Genomic DNA, 13,075 nt, shown 5'->3' on the forward strand with positions numbered 1-13,075 from the left:
AACTTTTTAGTTCTCTCTGTGCCTATGACAGTGCAACGTGGCGCAGTGAATAGAGCACCAGGCTTGGAGTCAGGAAGAACTGAGATCAAATCTGGCCTCAGACATTTACTGAGTAACCTTGAGCAAGTCTCTTTAACCCTGTTTGCCTCAATTTCTTCGTCTATAAAATGAGCTGGAGAAGGAAATGGCAAACCACTCCAGTATCTTTGCTAAAAAAACTCCACATAGAGTCACAAAGAGTCAGATGTGACTGAACACACACTGCTCTACACACAGTTATTAATAAATGCTTTTTTGTATTTGTTGTCCATAGCTATGATAATTATGTGCTTAAAATCAAGTTCTCATAAGTCTCTGAGCATCTATCTGTTTATCTATTTGTGTACATACATATGTATATATATACACATATATATGTGTGTGTGTATATATATATATATATATATATGTACTTATGGGGGCATTTGCCACCTCCTGAGCTAGCTTGGCCCCCTAGAAAGGTCTGGGGTCCTTAATGAGACTACGTACGTATGTAGTACTCTTCTCTCTGGGCCATATACAGCTGTGGGCCCTTACAGATGACATTAAAATCTGGCAAGGCATCTTTAGGGACTATGGAGAGGGTGCTCTGTTTTGGCAGTTGCCATGGTTCCCCTGTGAGTTCTGGAGTCAACCTCCACACTCTGGGGGGTGGGGGGAGTTCAGGTCATAGAGGAGGATCGGAAGTCAGGGGTTGGGGGAGGTGTGTATCTCCTTTCAGGAGCCCACCAGCCGAGCTGCTGAGATGGAGGCCTCGGACGGACTAGGGGGCGAAGGGGACAAGGCACAAGAGAAGGTGAAGCGGGGAATTTGGGGGACAGACAACAATAAAGGAGAAGAGAGACAGTGAGGGAGGGAGCATTGTGAAAAAGCAAGGAGCTTGCAGAAGATTCAAGGAAGTGGGAGGAAGAAGATAGGAAGGGAAAGGAAGTGATTAGAGACCTAGAAAATTATAACCTTGCTTTGGATTAGAGGTCCCACCTTGCTGTGATTTGAAACAGTTAGCCAGGGCATCTTATGTTCCCCAGTGTCTGGAGCAACTGCTGTTGGGGGGAAGAGAGGATCCAAAGGTTCATTAATTTATTTACAAGTGCATTAACATCATCTTTGTGAGGCAGCATGATTTAGTGGATTACTGGACCTAGAATTAGGAAGCCCTGGGTTTAAATCCTCCCTCAGACACTTAATCTCTCTCAGACTCAGATTCCTCATCCATAAAATGAGGTTAATCGTAGTGCCCACTCTTGGAATTGCTATGAGGATCAAATGAGATAATATAGACAAAGTACTTTGCTTAAAGAGCTATGTAACTGTGAGTTATTGTTACCTTTCATGTATTATCCTGAAAAGTTGTTTATACCTAACTTGAATTTGTGTAGATGAATCAATTAATGTATCCCTCAATTATGGTATGCCTAAAATAGCCTTTTGCCTTCTGCCTTTCTGAGGTCCTTTTTCTGCAAGCTAAATGGATCTACTGGGAAACACACTTTTTGTGTGACTTAATTCATTTGTCCCTAGCATTCATTTTCCAACATCTTCTTTCAGCAGCACCTTCGACCTTATTGTGCCCTGTCTAGAGGCAAGGCAGGGTAAGAGGCAGCATAGAGTAATGGATAGAGAACCAGACTGGGGGGTAAGAAGACCTGGGTTCAAGACCAGCCTCTAATACATACTAGTTGTGTGATCCTGGGCAAGTCCTTTAATATCTCAGGGACAATTCTCTAAGACTGTTAATGGAAAAATAGGTGTAGACCACCTTTAGTAGAGGGAGGTTCCTCATGGGAGTTTCCTAAGTCAATTAAATCACAGATCTGGTTTAAAAAATACACTAGGCACTAGCCATACCAGATCTTAAATTGTATTATAACGCAGCAATCATCAAAACTACTTGTTACTGGCAAAAAAATTTAGTGGTGGATCAGTGGAATAGGTTAGGTACACAAGACACAGAAGTCAATGACTATAGTAATCTATTGTTTGATAAACCCAAAGATTCCAGTTTCTGGAATAAGAACTCACTATTTGACAAAAAACTGCTGGGAAAACTGGAAAATAGTAGAGTAGAAACTAAGCACTCACCAAAAACAAAACAAAACAAAAAAAGAAACTAGGCATAGACCAACACCTTACACTGGGTAATCAAAATGGCTTCACAATTTTGATATAAAGTCTCATACTTTCAGAAAACTGGGAGAGCAAGAAATAGTTTACCTGTCAGATTTATGGAGAATGGAAGAATTTATGAGATAGAGAACATTATGAAATGCAAATTGGATAATTTTGCTTACATTAAATGGAAAAGTTTTTGTACTTTGTACAAAGTTAATGCAACCAAGATTAGGAGGGAAGCAGAAAACTGGGAAAGAAGTTTCACAACCAGTGTCTCTGATAAAGGCCTCATTTCTAAAATGTATAGAGAACTGAGTCAAATGTATTAGAATATAAGTAATTCCCCAGTTGATAAATGATCAAAGGATATGAACAGGCAGTTTTCAGAGGAAGAAATTAAAACTATCTATAGTCATATGAAAAAATGCTCTAAATCACTATTGATTAGATAAATGCAAATCAAAACAACTCTTGAGGTACCACATCACACCTATCAGATTGGTTAACATGACAAAACAGGACAATGATAAATGTTGGAGAAGATGTGGGGAAATTGGAACACTAATGCATTGTTGGTGGAGTTGTGAACTGATCTAACCATTCTGCAGAGCAATTGGAACTCTGCCTAAAGGGCTATAAAACTGTGCATACCCTTTGACTCAGCAATACCACCTCTAGGGTTGTATCCCAAAGAGATCATACAGATGGAAAAAGGATCCACATGTACAAAAATATTTATAGCAGCTCTTTTTGTGGTGGCAAAGAATTGAAAATTGAGGGGATGCCCATCAGTTAGGAATGACCAAACAAGTTATGGTATATGAATATAATGGAATACTATTGGGCTAAAAGAAATGATGAGCAGGCAGACTTCAGAAAATCCTGGAAAGACTTATATGGACTGATGCTGAGTGAAGTGAGAAGAACCAGGAGAACATTGTATACAGCAACAGCAACATTGTACAATGACCAACTTAGCTCTTCTCAGCCATGCAAGGATCTAAGACATCTCCAAAAGTCTCATGATGGAAAATGCTATCCACATCCAGAGAAAGAACTATGGAGTGTGAATGCAGATGGAAGCATACTATTTGTTCCTTTTTTTTTCTTCTGTTTTGTTTCGTTTCTTCTTTCTTGTGGTTCCTCCTATTGGTTCTAATTCTTCTTTACAACATGACTAATGTGAAAATATGTTTAATAGAAATGTATATGTAGAGCCTATATCAGATTACATGCTATTTTGGGGAGGGAGAAGGGGAAGAAGGGGGAGAAAATTTAAAACTCAAAAGTTTATGGAAGTGAATGTTTGAAAACTAAAAATAAATAAATTAATTTAAAAAATATGCTAGGCACTAGGCTAGAGGTCAGAGAGATGACAAGGTATGAGACAGAATCCTTGCCCTCAGAGTTACAGTCTAGAGAAGGAGACCAGACATGTAGGAAGGCAAGGTAGCAACAGCAGATACTTTGATAGCATATAGTATCTTGCATGCAGTAGGCATTCAGAAGCATTTGTTGAATTGAATAATAACCGACACTTGGGGAGCATTTACCCTTGGTCACATAAGTAGTAAGCTGATAAAAGGGAGGATTTGAACCTGGGTCTTCCTGGCTCCAAGTCTAGCCTTCCAGACATTATGCCACATGTCTGACTAAATGTCGAGGAGTACCTCCAGGTCCAGGGAAGGAATATGAATGTAGAGGACGGAGAGCTCCCTAGGGGCTGTGGAGTTGTTGGGGAAGGCTTGGAGGAAACAGAATTTTCACTGAGCCTTGAACAGTGGGGAGAAGATATTTCAGGCCAAAAAGTTTTGTGAGCAGTGAATAGAGAGAAAAAGCTATTAGTATTCCACTAAGAAAGACTTCATTACCTGTCACTTCCAGGTTCATGAATTCTGAAATTCCCTTATCTGATCACAATCTGTTGTCACTTCAACTATCCCTCTGCTTTGTAACCCCAACCCGTGCTCCTGATCCTCACTGTGACCTCTAATCCCTCATCTATTGAGTTCTTTCCTAGGCTGTCATCCCTGCATTGACTATCTTCTCTTCTCTTCTTCATCTCAACCAGTTGGTGAACCAGTTCAGTTCTATGCCGTCCTCTTCTTTCCAGTCCCAGGATCATTCCCACTGCTTCTGTTCCTACTCATGTGCTACTGAATGAAGCCATCTAATTCGAATTTGTTACATCATCTCAACTGGGATCCCACCGTGGCAAGCAGATTCTTTTACACCTCCCTAATTGACTCACTATCCCACTCACCACAGAGGCTTTTCCGAACCTCTTCATCCTTTCTCAAACTTCCCAGGATCCCTTTTCCTCTGCTCTCTCAGCTGAGAACTTTGTCTCATATTTCGCTGAAAAAACTGAAGCCATTTACTGAGAGCTCCCTTTTCTCCCCTCTTTCTCATCTCACATCACCTGGATGCCTTCTGCTACTTCACCTCAATCTCACATGAAGAAGAGACCATTCTTTTTGCCAGAGTAAACTCTTTTACATGCAAAAGGCATCCTATTCCACTCCATCTTCTGTAGACTGTCCTCTCTATAATCCCCACTCTCTCACTTCAATCTTTTTGTCTACTGGCTATTTCCCTACAAATGTGCTCATTTCTCCTCCAACCTCCGAGAACAAAAACCCAACCAAACAACTCCTCACTTGATCTGTCCATTCCCATTAGTTATTGCTCCATATGTCTTCATCCTTTTGTGGCTAAATTCTTTGAGAAGGCTGTCTATAATTCAGTGCCTCTACTTCCTTTCCTCTCATTCTCTTAACAATTCTCTACAGTCTGGTTTCCAACCTCATCATTTAACTGGAACTTCTCTCTTCAAATAATCTCTTAATTGCTAAATCTAATAGCCTTTTCTCAGTTCTCATCCTTCTTACGCTCTCTGCAGTCTTTGATATTGTCAATCACCCTCTTCTTGATACTCTATTCTCTGCTAGGTTTTCATGACACTGGTCCGTCCTGATTCTATTCCTACTTTTCTAACTGCTCCTCAGTCTCTTACGATAGATCTTTGTCCATATCATGCCAACTAACAGTAGGTATCCTCCAGACCTCTGTTTTAGGTCTCTTCTCCTTCTATACTCTTTCACTTAGTGGTTTCATCAGCTCCAGTGGATTCATTTATCATCTCTATTCTGATAATTCTCAGATTTACTTATCACCTAGCCCTAACCTTTCTCCCAGCCTCAAGACTTGAATCTTCAATTGTCTACTGGACACCTTGAACTGGATGTCTCACAGACATTGTTTTAAAAACTAAATTTAAAAAATTTTTAAAAATTAAATTTTATTTTTTTTACATCTCCCCCTCACTCACTCAGTGAGAAAGTAAGAAAAACAAAACCTGTTAAAAACATGAAGTTAAGCAAAACAAATTCCCTCATTAGTCAAGTCAAAAAAAAAACGTTTCAATCTGCATTCTGAGTCCAGCATCTCTCTCTTTGGAGGTAGGTACTATGTCTCATCATGAGTCCTCTGGAATTGTTGGCCTTTATATTGATTATAGTTCCTAAGTCTTTTAAAATTGCTTGTCTTTACAATATTGTTGCTATTATATAAACTTTTCTTCTGCTGCTACTCACTTCATTTTGCAAAAATTCGTATAAATCTTCCTGCGTTTCTCTGAAATGATCCCCTTCATTATTTCTTATACTACAATAATATTTTATCATATTCGTATACCATAACTTGTTGAGCCATTCTACAATTACTGTGCATCCCTTCAGTTTACAATTCTTTGCCACCATGAAAAGAATTTCTATAAATATTTTTGCACATATAAGTCCTTTTCCTATGATCTCTTTGGGGGGATACACTTGGTACTGGTGTTGCTGGATCAAAGGGTATGCACAGTTTAATAGTTTTTTGGGCATTCTTCCAAATTGATTTCCAGAATGGCTGAAACAGATCAGAGTTCCACTAACAGTGCATTAATGTGCCTATTTTGCCACAGCCCCTCTAGCATTTAACATTTTCCTTTTTTTCAACTTTGTCAATTTGATGAGTATGAAGTGGTACCTCACAATTGTTTTAATTTGCATTCTTCTAATTATTAGTGATTTAGAGCATTTTTTACATGGCTATTGATAGTTTGGATTTCTTCCTTGGAAAACTACTATTCATGTCAATTGGGGAATGGTTCTTATTCTTAAAAATTTGAATCAGTTCCCTATATGTCTTAGAAATGAGACTTTTATTTAAAAAAATGCTACAGAGATTTCCCCCTAATTTTCTGCCTCTCTTTTAATTTTACCTATATTGGTTTGGTTTGTGCAAGAATTTCTAGGTTTTGTGTAATCAAAATTGTCCATTTTACCTTCTGTGCACCTCTCTGTCTTTTGTTTTGTCATTAACTTTTCCCCTACATATAAATTTGGTAATTTTTTTTCATGTTCCTCTGATTTGTTTATGATGTTACCCTTTATGTCTAAACCATTTACCTACCTGGAGTTTTCTTTGGTATATGGTATGAGATGGCCTATTGCTAATTTTTGCCTGACTGACTTCCAGTTTTCCCAACAGTTTTTGTCAAATAGTGACTTCTTGCCCCAATAGGTGGGATATCCCACAGACATCTTAAACTCAACACATCTAAAACTGAACTTATTATTTTCTTCCCCCAGAGAAGAACCTTCCCTTCTTCTGAACTTTCCTATTACTGCAGAAGATGCTACTATCCTCCCAGTCACCTTGGCTTACAACTGAGATAACATCCACCATTCCTTGCTCTCTGTCACTCTCCCCTTATATCCAAGTCTTTGTCGTAGTCAAGTTTTGTCTGTTCTACCGTGGTATATGCCCCCTTCTCTCCTCTGCCATTACTGTGGTACAGGCTCTCATCACTTCATACCTGGACTTTCAATAGCCTTCTGTTTAGTTTCTCTGCCCACTCCAGTCCATTCTCCAGTCAGCTAGATCAAATGGGTCTTCCTAAAATACATGTCTGACCATCACCTCCCCTCTGCCTGCAATGATCTCCCTTCTGGTCTACCATTTTCTGACTTCCCTAGCTTCCTTCAAGTTTCAGCTAAAATCTTACTTTCCACAAGAAGCCTTTCCTCCTTAATGCTAGTGCCTTCTCTTTGAGATTATTTCTAATGTATCCTGTATATTTCTTGTTTGACAAAGTTGTTTGCATGTTCTCTCCCCTTTTAGACTGTGAGCTAAGTTACTTAGCACAGTGACTGGCACATAGCAGGTGCTTAATAAATGCTTGGTGACTGACTTCCAGTGCCACATGGATTTAATTATTTACATTTGGCTTCAGGTAAAATTATTAGTTGAGCTATCATGACATCTGGTTGCATTCAGTCCCCCAGCAGCAGTTGAAAGCAACTGGTGGGGTCCTACTAGTTTTGATAAGTTATGTATGCTAGCCAATAAGTTAAATATTTTTGCTGAAAATCTTAAGCAGGCTTCAGCTGGGGTCAGGTAGGACATATTTGCTTGAATCAGTTGTTTATTGGATACCCATGTCCTAGTGTCCCTATTTTCTAAGTTGGTTCTTTGTATGGGGTTGGGGTCAGGAGGGTATTTAAATGGTCCACTCTCTGTTAATATTGGTTTGAGAGAGTTGCGGAGGAAAGGGTCATGTTGGAGCTTTGGTACATGGTGGCCCAGTCCAGACTGCCAAGCTGGCTTCAGCTGAAACCCTGCTCAGCGCTACCCCGCTAACTAGAAGCAGAGACGAGGCCCTCCACCCCACCCCACCCCTAGCCCAGACCTGTCTCCTACAGGTGACAGAAGCGCCCTGTCTGGAGAGAAGCTCCAGCACCATTCCAGCTGGAGACTCACTCATCCGCCATGCAGAGGGCCTGGGACAGGACACCTTCAAAATTGTGAGTGAGGAATTTGCAAAGTTTTGTCTCATTTTTTTGACCCTTTGGAAAGTGTGGGTAGATCTCATATCTGCAGGGTACATCCACAGAGCCAAAGACCCTTGGAGACATGAGGATACACAGACAGATATCAGTCATCATTTCCTCTGCCTTAGGGCACTGGGGTTAAAGGCCCATTTTATCTCATAGATGGAGAGCTGGGACCTGGGGAAGGAAAGGAGCAGGGGGAAGACTGGCCCATGGGCTAAGCAACAGATTCCCCTTAATCGTGTGGGATCTTTTGCTTTCTTCTGGCTGCCCCATGACCAGAGGGAAAATAAACCCCTGGCTTTCTCTAACCATGCCTGTTGTCTCCTCTTAGTGTAAAGAATATTTGAGACCTCTAAAGAAGTTTCTTCGAAAATTGCACTTGCCCCGGGATCTACCCCAAAAGAAGAAACTTAAATACATGAAGAGGAGCCTGATGGTTCTAGGGGACCACATCAATACCTTCCTGCAGCACTATTGCCGAGCTTGGGAAATCAAGCATTGGAGGAAGTATGGCACTTCCCTCCCCAAACATCCCACTACTGAGTCCTTTCCTTCATAGGATCATTTTGGGGCTGAAAAGATGGAGAGAGGAAAAGAAAGATTGAGAGACTATTTGTGTCAAGTAGGTCTCTGGGCCACCCCTACCCATTCAATCAATCAGCCAACAAGCATTCATTAAATGCCTATTGTGTGCGAAGTACACTCTGCTAAGAACAAAAGTGAAATGGTCCCAGCTCTCAAGGACCTTACATTCTAATAGGGTGACAACATACACATATATAAATATATATGTACAAATGAATCTAAGGTAGTTTGGGGAGAGAAGGCACTAGCAGTTGGGGAAATCCGAAAAGTTTCAAGTAGGAGATGATGCGTGAGCTAGGTCTTGAAGGAAACAAGGGAAAAAATGTTAAGCATCCTTTACTCTTTGGGAGAAGCCTGGTCAATGGGGAGACTTGAGGATGTCAAGGACTGGAGGAAATGGTAAGTGGAATGTGAGGGGTATGTGTTTAGGGCAGCACTGCTCCCAACATGATCATGTCTGGTATTTTAACATCTCTTGACCACAAAGAGTGCTACATGCTCTCCTGAATTCAGAACCCCATCTTACAACGATCAACCAGTCAATAAACATTAAGTGTCTACTATATGCCAGGCAACGTGCTAAACACTGGGAATATAACTCAAATAAAAAGAAAGACAGTCTCTGCCTTCAAAGAACTTAAAATCTAACATCTTAAAGGGTAACATCTTATTAAGTTATTCAAAGAAAGGGGGGGGGAGCTCTTGACTTGCTCAGCAAACCAAGGTATCCTTAAATTGACACCTCCCCCACTTTTTACCCATTCTCCAACACCTCCCAAATAATTCAGCCTTATTTGTGTGATCTGGGATAGGGCAATCAATCCCAGGCCATTTCTATTCCCTAGTGAAAGAGATTGCTTTTCCTTTGGTCCAGCTTTTATCAGTGCTCAGGTGTCTTCCTGTCTCTTCTCCCCAGGATGCTCTGGCGTTTCATCTCACTCTTCTCAGAGCTGGATGCCAAACTACTGCGCCGACTGTACAAGTACAGCAAGAGCGACCAGAATGCCAAATTCCTGGTAAAGATCTTCTCCCTGTCTCCCAACCTGCTTCCCCCATTCCACAGGCTCCTCAGGGAGACATGGGTAGTGTTCTTCTCATTGATTTAACTCTGGTCATGGAAGAAACTAGAGATACCTGACAGGAGTGTGAGAGAGAACTTCAGGACACCTTCTCTTGTTTATTCTCCCTTGGGACATCCAGCGAACAAGGAACAAGGCCACTGTGGGTTGAGTAATGGGACTTTCCCTGTTCAAGTGAAAACCAGTCACAGATCTGGCTGGGAAAACCAGCTCCTTCCCATCTCTAGCTCCCCAAATAAAGCAATCAGGTAGAAACCAAAGGTGGAAAGGACTCACCCTGGAGTCCAGAGTTCAAACAGTTAATTCACCTTTTTTTCTTTCTTTCTTTCGCTTTTTTTTTTTTTTTTTGGCTTCAGCCAGATTTTTAAAGTGCCAAGAGTGAAGTGGGGAGAGAGGATTCTTCTAGAAGGCAGGTTGAGAATTGGAGCCCTGGTTTTCTTTTTCAGAGAAAGGAGCAGAGAGGGAGGCAACAGTGTCTGATCTAGGATCCTAATGGCCAGCTTTAGGCCACTTTCCCCAACTTTGTCTGTGCTTGGAGGGTGGAGTGAGAGAGACTAAGAATTTAGTGGCCCCTTTTCTCTTCCCTGATGCATGAGCTCCCTGGCATCCTGTATGTTTACAGGTGGCATTCCGGCCCTTGGACACCTCAGAGACAGTCACCTCCCCTACTGAGCAAAGCAACAGCCTGCCCAAGCTCTATAATGCCTGGGGCCTCCACCAGGACTCCAGCTGTTCAAAAGAAAAGCTCAACAGGATGCAGGGCCTTGCCCCTGAAGCCTGCCTTTCTGGGAAGCAGAAACATGGGGGCCAGATCAAGAGAGGTAATGCCAACATGGCTCTAGGAGGGGAATCTCTGGGAGAATAGGCCCCAGTGCTAGCTAATCAAGATCAGGGCAGTATATTCAGGCAGCTGGGGAGCACTATCAGATATGTTTCTTCCCCAGGGACAAGAAGAGAAGCAAGAAATGAGGGATTAGCTGTAGTGCAAAACCAAGAGTTTTGCTGTAGTGCAAAAAGCCAAGAGTTCAGGCTCCCTGGGTGTTCAAATGAACTCCAGATGCTGTAGATGCTCCAAAGGGCAGGAAGTTGCCCTAAATGACTCCCAAGACCCTTTCCAAAAGGGCATAATGAAGCTGTGGGATTACAAGATTAGATTTACTCCAATAAAGTGACCAGCCCTAAGAAGTGGAAGTGGGGGGCAAAATACCAACCCTTCTACTCTGCCCAGATCTGGGAGAGGCCCTAACATAATAATGATAGTAACTGGCATTGGTATAGTATTTTCATGTTTGTTAAGAGCTTTACATATATTGTCTCCTTTGATCCTGGTAAGAGCTCTCAGAGGTTGGTATTCTATTATCCCTATTTTGCAGATGAGGAAACTGAAGCTCAGGTACATTAAGTGACTTGCCCCAGGGTCACATAAGTGTATAAGTCAAGACTCAAACCCAGGTCATCGTGATATAAACCTAAAACGACATCTTCCTTTTTCGTAAGAGTTGATAAGGGCTAGTCATTTCTATTCTTAAAACTCTGGCTAGGGAATATCTAGGGAACTTGAGATAGGGAGCGTTGTTCTGAAGAGCTTACAGCCCAGAGCCCTAAGAAAAACTTTTTTCATCCCAAATTCCACTGCATCTGCTGACATGAGCCTTTTAAGCCACTCCCACACTTGGTTTCAGCCCACAGAGCAGCTCTGCTGTGAGCACAAATCTGAACCAAACAGGAATGTAGGGGCTGAAAAGAGAAGAGGAATCAATGCAATATGCATATATTGCACATCTACTGTGTGCAGACCACCATTCTTGGTGGTAAGAGAGAGAGAGAGAGAGAGAGAGAGAGAGAGAGAGAGAGAGAGTATTTTGGATATTTAAGTTGGGAAGGGAGCTCTTGGAGAACTAGTCCAATCCCCTATTTTACAGGATCTCACATCCTCAGATAGGAAATAATTTGCCCCACGTTAACATCACTCACTATCAACCTGGGTACTTTCCTCTTTCTTTTATTGCTCAGGGGTATAGTCTCAGCAGTGGTATCACTAAGTTAAAGGTATGTACAATTTAGTAATTTGGGATGTCTAAGTTGCATTCCAGAATTGCTGAATCATTTCACAGCTCTACCAGAGTGCATTATTGTGCCTGTTTTCCTGCAGGTTCCCCTAATATTTGTCACTTTTTCTTGGTCAGCTTTGCCAATCTGAACAGCTCATGGTTACTTTTTCATTTCTCTAATTATTAGTGATTTGGAGCAATTTTTTTCATATGGCTACTGATAGCTTAGTTTTTTTTTTCTTTTGAACACAACTTATTTGCTTTGACCATTCATCAGTTTGGAAATGGCTCTTATTTTTATATACCTGAATCAGTTTTTTCTGTATCTTGGAAATGAGACCTGTATCAGAGAAATGCTACAAATATTCCCCACTCCCCCAGTTAACTGTTCCCTTTCTAGTTTTAGCTGCATTCAAGCTACAACTCTAAAAAAGTTATTATATTTTTAATTGAAAAAAATTAACCTTCTCTCACTCCAATATTCCCTCTCCCATTGAAAAAGAAAAATAAAACTTTTGTGACAAATATGCATGGTAATAATAGCAAGTAGCATTTATATAGCACTTTAAAGTTTGTATGCTTAACAAATATTCTTTCATTTTATCTTCACAAAAACTCTCAGGAAAAGGTGCTATTATTCCCATTTTACAAATGAGGAAACTGAGACAGGTTCAGTGGCTCACCCAAAGTCACATATAGCTAGGGTCCGAGGTCATGTTTGAACTCAGGTCTTCCTGATTCATCACTACGTTGGCTATGTCCAAAAAAGTGCCTCAGTCTGCATATTGAGTCCTTTACTTCTCTATCAGGAGATGCATAGTAGATTTCATCATGAGTCCTCTGAAATTGTGGTTGGTGATTGTGTTGGTCAGTTTCCTGTTCTCTTTTTGTAAAGAGGAGGGTGGGAAGAGCACTCTGGGTTTGATGCAATCTGTCTTTACTCCCCTGCCTCTCTTCCCTCCTGTGTCCAAAGTTCAATGACAGGTTCTTATCCATTCTTTTTAAATTCCTCTTTGTGATTTACCCAAAGTTGAGTTTTTACTCCCCATTTTCCCCTTTCACTTCTCTTTTCCTGTTGAGCAAAATATATTTCTGTACCTAACTATATGTTGTGTATTCTCTTCTTTGACTAGTTTAGATTAAAATGAGGTTCAAATGTTGTGCTCTTCCCCAACCCCTTCTTCCTTGTTTGTATAGTCTTCAACTTGTCCATATAAATTATGTGAAACAATTTCCCCCATCTTTTCTCTCTTCCCCTATGGTGTATTCCTTTCCCCCCTCCCTTTCCTTTCTTCTAAGATCATCAAAACATTTAAAAAAAAAAAAA

At 40.9% G+C, this 13,075-nt stretch overlaps 1 protein-coding gene across 1 annotated transcript in view; it reads left to right on the top strand.

The window, feature by feature from the left end:
* Positions 1 to 784: 784 nt before the first annotated feature.
* The window catches only part of CUNH17orf64 (chromosome unknown C17orf64 homolog), a 46,730-nt gene continuing 34,439 nt past the window's right edge, over positions 785 to 13,075 (top strand). The window contains exons 1-5 of the mRNA XM_027870474.1: positions 785 to 835; positions 7,902 to 8,003; positions 8,365 to 8,540; positions 9,535 to 9,634; positions 10,320 to 10,518. Of these exons, the coding sequence (XP_027726275.1) occupies positions 785 to 835; positions 7,902 to 8,003; positions 8,365 to 8,540; positions 9,535 to 9,634; positions 10,320 to 10,518 (628 nt within the window). The remainder of the gene's footprint in view (positions 836 to 7,901; positions 8,004 to 8,364; positions 8,541 to 9,534; positions 9,635 to 10,319; positions 10,519 to 13,075) is intronic.

The sequence above is a fragment of the Vombatus ursinus genome, unplaced genomic scaffold (genome assembly GCF_900497805.2).
Source record: "Vombatus ursinus unplaced genomic scaffold, bare-nosed wombat genome assembly UNPS02014797.1, whole genome shotgun sequence".
NCBI classification, from domain to species: domain Eukaryota; kingdom Metazoa; phylum Chordata; class Mammalia; order Diprotodontia; family Vombatidae; genus Vombatus; species Vombatus ursinus.